This window comes from Anoplopoma fimbria, chromosome 6 (assembly GCF_027596085.1).
Source record: "Anoplopoma fimbria isolate UVic2021 breed Golden Eagle Sablefish chromosome 6, Afim_UVic_2022, whole genome shotgun sequence".
NCBI lineage: Eukaryota > Metazoa > Chordata > Actinopteri > Perciformes > Anoplopomatidae > Anoplopoma > Anoplopoma fimbria.
The window spans coordinates 17,920,215-17,928,018 of record NC_072454.1 but is presented as its reverse complement, the minus strand read 5'-3'; the positions used below and the strand labels follow the sequence as shown (position 1 = coordinate 17,928,018).

General features: G+C 41.1%; 1 protein-coding gene across 1 annotated transcript; it reads left to right on the top strand.

Annotated features, from left to right (window-relative positions):
- The first annotated feature begins 2,068 nt into the window (after window positions 1-2,068).
- btbd3b (BTB (POZ) domain containing 3b) lies at window positions 2,069-7,073 on the top strand. Its single transcript, XM_054600539.1, has 4 exons — window positions 2,069-2,379; window positions 3,358-3,448; window positions 5,273-5,391; window positions 6,041-7,073. Exons 1-4 carry the CDS (start codon window positions 2,069-2,071, stop codon window positions 7,071-7,073), a joined length of 1,554 nt encoding a protein of 517 aa, XP_054456514.1.
- The last annotated feature ends 731 nt before the right edge of the window (window positions 7,074-7,804 follow it).

The following is a 7,804-nucleotide window of genomic DNA, read 5'->3' as shown; positions in this document are numbered from 1 at the left end:
CTACATTTATTTTTCCTTCCTAGGTCAAAAGACGCAGGATATTATTAGAACTTTTCCTTGTTTTTATGTCTGTATTGTCTTTATACTATATTTGTCCTACTATTGCTTGTGGATATGGTTACCAAGGTAACCTCTCTAGTGGCCTGCAATTTGAGATTATGTTGCCCTGTAATATTGGCTCCATGTTACCATAGCAAATGTCGCTGTTCCCAGCACACACTGTATGAGAGAGCTTAGTGGGCTAACGCTCATCAGCGCGGCAACACTAAGACAGTTAATCAGGGTTTATGGACAATCAATAGTGTGACAGTGGTTCAATGAAGACAATTCATCCTGCTCTTTTTGTCGGATTTATTTTTACTCTAACAAATATAATGTGATCTAAAAAGGTAAAATTAACTACCATTAAAAGTAGTTATGGTGCTAGTGAAGACAAAACTATTAGAATTGTCAAAGCGCCATCAAAATAAAACAAATAAAACATCAAATTATTAAGAAACTGAACATGCCAGCATTTCATAACATTAAAACCACCACCACCAAAAAGCTAAATCATCCCAGCACTTTAAATAGAATACCCACTGTGCACAAGCCCAACTAGACAAGAAGAGCAAAGGAACTTAATGCATTATACATAGAGCAAAGAGTGCATTACATTTATATCCCCATGTACTCTCCTGAAGAGATGACTTAACAAGAAAGTTTAAGCACAAGCACATATCCTGGGTTAGGAATAGAGGCAGCAGGCTTTTCAAAAGAAAGTCGATGGTATTTCACAGCAATTCACATATTTAAAATGCATGAACTGGACATTAATTCAAATCTAAAATATTTAAAGGTACAAGAATATTAGCACACTGCAATATGCTACATGATAAAATTCTAGTGGTATAAGATAAGCTTGTGTATGACGTTTTATTTGACATGAACGTTTTGCCTATAAATCGTATGTGAACTTCTACCTATCTAAAAAGGTTCCTGTTTAGAGGTTATAAGTCCAATTACAACAGCAAAGACTAATGTATTGCAAAGTTGACTGTTTGTAGACATTAATGAAAAAGCTCATTAAAAAAATACGTATGACTGTCAGAGGATGCATGAATTAAGCAAATCCTGCCCTTAAAAAGAGCACATACATTTGCATTGCCCTTTTGAAATATAACATGGACTCTTTATTTACTGTAGCGCAAACTGAATGCTGCGGCTCCAGGTAAAGCGAACACAGGAAGCCAAACTGTAGATAAATATATCATTCTTATGAGGCATGGCTGTCACTTTAATTGAGACGTTCACTATTGCATATCTGAGTCTGTGCTGCACAAGGCTGCACTAGCCAATCATGAATGCTCTGCACTACCATTGGCTGAGCTAAGGAGAGAGCCGTGCACTGTGCTGTGAGGGGGCGGGGAGGGGGGGCTCTCCATCTCCTCTGCGCTCTCCCATTCAACCTCCGTAGTCAGCAGAACGAGTGGCTGAGCGGAGCTACACAGCATCCACGGCTGCAGCATCCTGCAGATGACTCTGCTCCCTGAAGGAGAGAGAGGGGCAAAGAGAGACAAGGGTAGATCCACAGATGGGGAGAGAGTCTGAAAGAAGAAGAGACGCACAGATGGAGTAAGAGTGAGAAATGAAAGGAATTGAGTAAGCGCCGCTGCCTGCCTGAGGACCACTGCAGCTGTACTAAATCTGGGGCTGTCAGGCCAGCCCTCAGCAAAGCAGTGAGTGAGAGAGGCAAGGGAGCCGACGAGAAAAAGAAGTGATTTAAAGAGCTGATCTCATCACTCTGGACAAGCAGGGATGGGAAACCCAAGAGCCTCTCAGTCAGCAGATCAAACTTCACACAGGAAAAGTGCCTTCGGATCACCAGTCTGATTCTCTTCAGATGAGTGAAAAAGAAGTTGACCTGTTAGTTACAGAAAGGTGAAACCTCATACAGGAACTGTGATTACTACTCCGCTGAGTGCGGCTCAAGTCTCTGCTGTCCCCCCCCCCCCCCCCCACACCTGCCCTTGTCCCGGTGAATGTCTTCTCTGCATGCAATCCCACTGCTCGGCAGTTGAACACACTCATGGTCGATGCCAAGGGAAGGAACATGAAATGTCTGACTTTCTTCTTGATGCTTCCCGAGTCAGTGAAAAGCAAGTCAAGTAAGAGCTCCAAGAAAGGGAATGCCAGTGGCAGCTCCAAGCTGCCTCCTGTCTGTTATGAGATAATCACTCTGAGGAGCAAGAAGAAGAAGAAGATGGCAGCGGATATTTTTCCCACCAAAAAGCCGGCGTCCACCACCACAGTGCAACAGTACCAGCAGCAGAACCTCAACAACAACAACACCATACAGAACTGCAATTGGCAAGGACTCTACTCCACTATAAGAGAAAGGTAGGTTGTCTCAATTTTAATTAAACATTTCTGTTTGAATGAAGTACAATAGATAAAACGTTCCACTGCATTTTAGTTTTCTGAACAGAACATGTTTTATTCATTCCAGTCCATTTTTAAATTTATAAAAATGTGTCACACTTGCTCTAAAACACTTGTAAGGTAATTGTTCTTGTTTACTTTATACTACATATTGTGTGTGTGTGTTTGTGTGTGAGTATGGGTGGGTGTTCCCTCTGCCCTGCCCTGACTCTGCTGTGGGGGGTATCTCTGTTTACACCCTCTCCACCTTCTACAGACTTTGCCGCTTTGACATAACAGAGGGCGGACAGGGACCGGGTGCGTTTGATATGCACAACAGGCAAAGGCTGCTCTGTACTAAAAGCAAAATATTTACCTTGGCCTATCAGTAAAAGACTGCAGCTGTCCAGAGCAAAATGTGTGCTTTCCGACCTGGCTTTGTTGTCTCTCCAGAGTTCATGGGGCTGTTTACCCACCCCTGTGACATGTTCCACTATTCAATAATATATGAACGCAGCTTTATTGTTGGTCCCATTCTTTCCCAGTGGGGATTCTCCATTCAGTTCATTGTCTTGTTCGCCTGTTCTGAAGTAGATATAAAGAATTTAAGTGTATTGTAGTGTACTATTTGAGACTTTTGAATCAATGAATTGTCTTAAGTCTTGCCTGAAACAGTTGGTATACTTTATACAATGATACAAATCTTGTTTTAAGGGTAGCAAAATAGAAAAATACACCTGTAATGTTCTTGACCAAACTTCTGCCAAAGACTAACTGGTTTATGTTTTATTACCCACATAAAATATATCTAAATGAGTTTATGTGCATTAATCTCACCCTTATATCCCAGAGTTATTCTTCTTCTCCTCTTATCTTGTCTTCTAAAACAAATGTACAGGGTGGATATGTAAAAATGTTCTCTTGTTTTTGTTGTCATTTCTCCTTTCCCTTTTTTAGAAATTCAGTAATGTTCAACAATGAGCTGATGGCAGATGTCCACTTTTTGGTGGGTCAGCTTGGAAGGACCCAGCGGCTGCCAGGACACAGAGTAAGAATTTCATCAACCAGTAAACTCACGGTAGCAAGGAGGACATTAGCAAACAAGCAATCAGCCCAGTGTTGTTTATATCATATCAGCATAAAAATAATCTTCCTCGTTGGCAGCAGTAATGGAAGTGAAATCCTTTGTGCTCCATGCTCACTTCCGCACCATGTGTCTTTTCTAGACAGTCCTCAATTATTTATGTAAATGAGGCAGACGGGTAGAAGCATGGACTGAGCGAAAGGAGGACGGGATATCCTCTTCAGCAGTCATCTCCCAGAGAATGGATCGCCTTTGTCTCCGCTTTAGCACAGCTTTTCAGACACAGCTCTGCAATTAATCAACTTTTCATCAAACACATCCCACAAGCACACAGTTACAATGATAAGGCATAGAGCAAGATGCATTCAACTCGGCATTTTATTTCTTAGAAACACAGTTGTACTCATTTACTTGATTAGCTTTTGAGTTTTGTATCGGTAGTACAATGAGTATACTATAAATAGCCATTATTATCATAATCAGGCCCATATTCATCCAGTTAATGCTTGTGACATGCTCCTTTGTTTAGTCCACACTCTCCTCATTGCTTTTTACAAGGTGCTCACATACAGTAAATGATTAAGGTTTATAGTTGCCTAGACCATGTGCCCCATCTAAAAGCACATCATTGTGTCTACTCTGTTTGAATATGATTATAACATTCATATTAAATCTAGTAAGTCATTTTGCAGCCATGAATTTGGCTCAGCTGATCGTTCTACATCCACGCTGTCAGATGAGCTCTGCATGGGTCATATTTTTTGTTCTTTATATGAGACCCACATGTATAATCTATGATTGCAAGCTGCAGTGCACTTCCTCAGAGCCTTTATAGAAAGCAGTTATGGAAGGACATTGAGGATGACTTAACTGCACTTTATGCTGAGACATTATACCAATGGGGTATAATGACGTTCACCGCAGCCATCTTTTATTGTGTCCATTTGGCAGGAACTCAGTTATTCATTATGATTTAATTTACAGAGTTATATCCCTACAAGATGGAGGATAACGCTAGCAGCTAAAAGCAGGAATTTATGTGAACATCTGTAAAATACAATGGGTCATGAAGTGGCACTAATCTTATTCTAATATGCAGTATTTATATACTCGTCCTTCAATGAAAAACAACAACAGCATTGTTTGAAAAAAACTTTATTTGCAAGGTTTATTTTAGATTGGGTTCACTGCAATTTTAGGAGAAAGTCTGTGTGCCTTTTTTGAGAAAATTTATACCACCCACAAACACACCTACACATACCAGCACAGACATGCACACACTAAAACATGAATGTACTTGGGTCTAATAAGAATTCATAGTCTTGTATACAGTGCTTTTCACTGGAATTATTAGTAGCATTGTGTTGCATCTGATTTCATCATAAGTTCAGACAAGTCATTAATTTCAGTAAATTGAACTTTTGCTGCACTCGGTTCAATTGTGTTATTCAGATTTCCTGTATTTTCAGGGGCAATCTTGTTCATTAGAAATCTGTCTCCCTGTCCTCAGGGGAAATAGTAACTGGCTGAGCTCTGCTCATTATGTGAGAAACTCAACAGGTTTAGTCTCTCCACTGATTAGAATGAGGCATTGTTCAATATCCATGAAGAGATTTGTGTTTTTATGAGTAACATGTGAACTAATAGGATTCAGTACAATTCACATTTCTCCTCTTACTGAATGTTACTACAGGTCATGTGGTTTTCAGTGTTATAACAGACGAGCTTCGGCATGTTTTCATCTGTCTTTTCACGCTGTCATTTTGTTTTTTCTTCTTCTTCCAACAGTATGTTTTGGCTGTGGGCAGCTCAGTGTTCCACGCCATGTTTTATGGTGAACTGGCTGAGAACAACGATGAAATCCATATTCCAGATGTGGAACCAGCGGCATTTCTGGCAATGCTAAAGTAAGGATTCTCATCTGTCTTAACTCTGAGACATAGAGTACTTCCTTCAACTAGCCCCCGTTCTTGTTTGTGTGTCCTATAATGTCCTTATTGCAAAAATAGCCTTATCTTTATGTGTCACTGCTATTTCAATTTGATGGTGGTGGGAAAAAAATCAAGGTTTGATGAAACTAGTCTATGCTTATCTCTGGCACATCTTGGACAAACCTTTTTTACACTTTCCCTGCTAGACAAATTAAATTAAGTGTTTCTTTCTCTATCTGAGTTATATAATCACTCCATCCTCCTTGCTGTTCCTCCATCATGTTTATGTCTGAGTTTTGTTTGCTGTGTCTTGCATGTGAGCTACAGTAGATAGGTAATGATGAAATAGGAGGAATACTATTTTGTTGGCCCGTTTGATTAGATTGCACAGTGATTTCACTTTATTTAGAATCCTATCTCATTGTTTTCCATTATGGATATGACCAGATAAAGCAATGCCACTGCTTACAATGCTTATATCAGTCTTATTCAACCATACATTTAACAAAATACTTCAAATGAAGTTATTTTTTGTTAAATTAAGTCCTCACAAAAATGTTCACATTTATGTGGTATTTGATCTCTTTTCTATAAAACTAAGAAAGTCCCTTTTTTTTTCCAACAGGTACATCTACTGTGATGAGATTGACCTGAGTGCTGACACAGTGTTGGCCACTCTTTATGCTGCCAAGAAGTACATTGTCCCTCATCTGGCACGTGCATGCGTCAACTTCCTGGAAACTAGCCTGAGTGCCAAGAATGCCTGTGTGTTACTCTCACAGAGCTGCCTGTTCGAGGAGCCAGAGCTGACACAGCGCTGCTGGGAAGTGATTGATGCCCAGGCAGAGCTGGCGTTACGCTCGGAGGGCTTCTGCGACATCGACACCCAGACCCTGGAGAGTATCCTACAGCGAGAGACACTCAATGCTAAAGAGATAGTGGTATTTGAGGCGGCGCTCAACTGGGCTGAGGCTGAGTGCCAGAGACAGGACCTCACCTTGTCGACTGACAATAGGCGTAAGGTTCTGGGCAAGGCCATGTACCTGATACGTATCCCTACAATGGCTCTTGATGATTTTGCCAATGGAGCAGCCCAGTCGGGCGTGTTGACGCTTAACGAGACCAATGACATCTTCCTGTGGTACACAGCAGCCAAGAAGCCTGAGCTGGAGTTTGTCAGCATGCCTAGGAAGGGCCTAACACCCCAGCGCTGCCACAGATTCCAGTCCTGTGCCTACCGGAGCAATCAGTGGCGCTATCGGGGCCGCTGTGACAGCATACAGTTTGCAGTGGATAAAAGAGTTTTCATCGCTGGGTTTGGACTGTATGGATCTAGCTGTGGCTCAGCAGAGTACAGTGCCAAGATTGAGTTGAAACGTCAAGGAGTACTGCTGGGACAAAACCTCAGCAAATACTTCTCTGATGGTTCCAGCAACACTTTCCCAGTATGGTTTGAGTATCCAGTCCAGATCGAGCCTGACACCTTCTACACGGCCAGCGTGGTTCTGGATGGGAATGAGCTCAGTTACTTTGGACAGGAAGGGATGACAGAGGTGCAGTGTGGGAAAGTGACATTTCAGTACCAGTGCTCCTCGGACAGCACTAATGGCACTGGGGTGCAGGGGGGACAGATTCCTGAGCTCATCTTCTACGCTTGACAACCCCTCGTGTCCACATTTGACTGACTTTCAGTGCACTTAAGGAAAATAGAAAAGTATCACTTTGTGCATAGTGTCACTTTCTGGTATTTATTTTTGTCACAATTGTGCAAAAAAATATATACTTTCAGACCTTTAATAGGGTCTTGTGTGGTTTTGGTCTCAGTAAAGGTCCACTTGAGTAGGACCATATAAATGTTTCAAGATGTTGGATCGTCCAAATACTTGGATGAACAAAAGTCCCAAAAGATTCAAAATATCTTGCACTTGATGTGCAAGTAAATATGCATATATGTAAATTCTGAAATGTATATGATGCCACAATTGTGGCCAACGTAGGTCACAAAGATATCTTATATGATGATTATGCTACAGTATGTTTATTATTTCTATGCTTGCATAGAATGCACATACAGTATATAGCAGCAATACTTCACATTCTATATTCTTCGGTGAGCATTTCATGCCATGACTTAGTCTGGAACATCAGCATTACAAAATAAGTGAAAGAAGGCTATTGGACACTCAATAGCAACAGAAAATTCAAATATTCCTTTGTGTTTGAGTGGTTTCAATTGAATCTGCAGCTTTTTGATACTTTCAATCTAGTAACAGGGCACTTAGAGAGGGTTTCAGGGGTCTTAGATTAGGGGGCACTAGATATAATGAAACACACAACCCATGCAACATCTGTCTCTGTAGCATGTTGACCTACACTCATCTCAGTCACT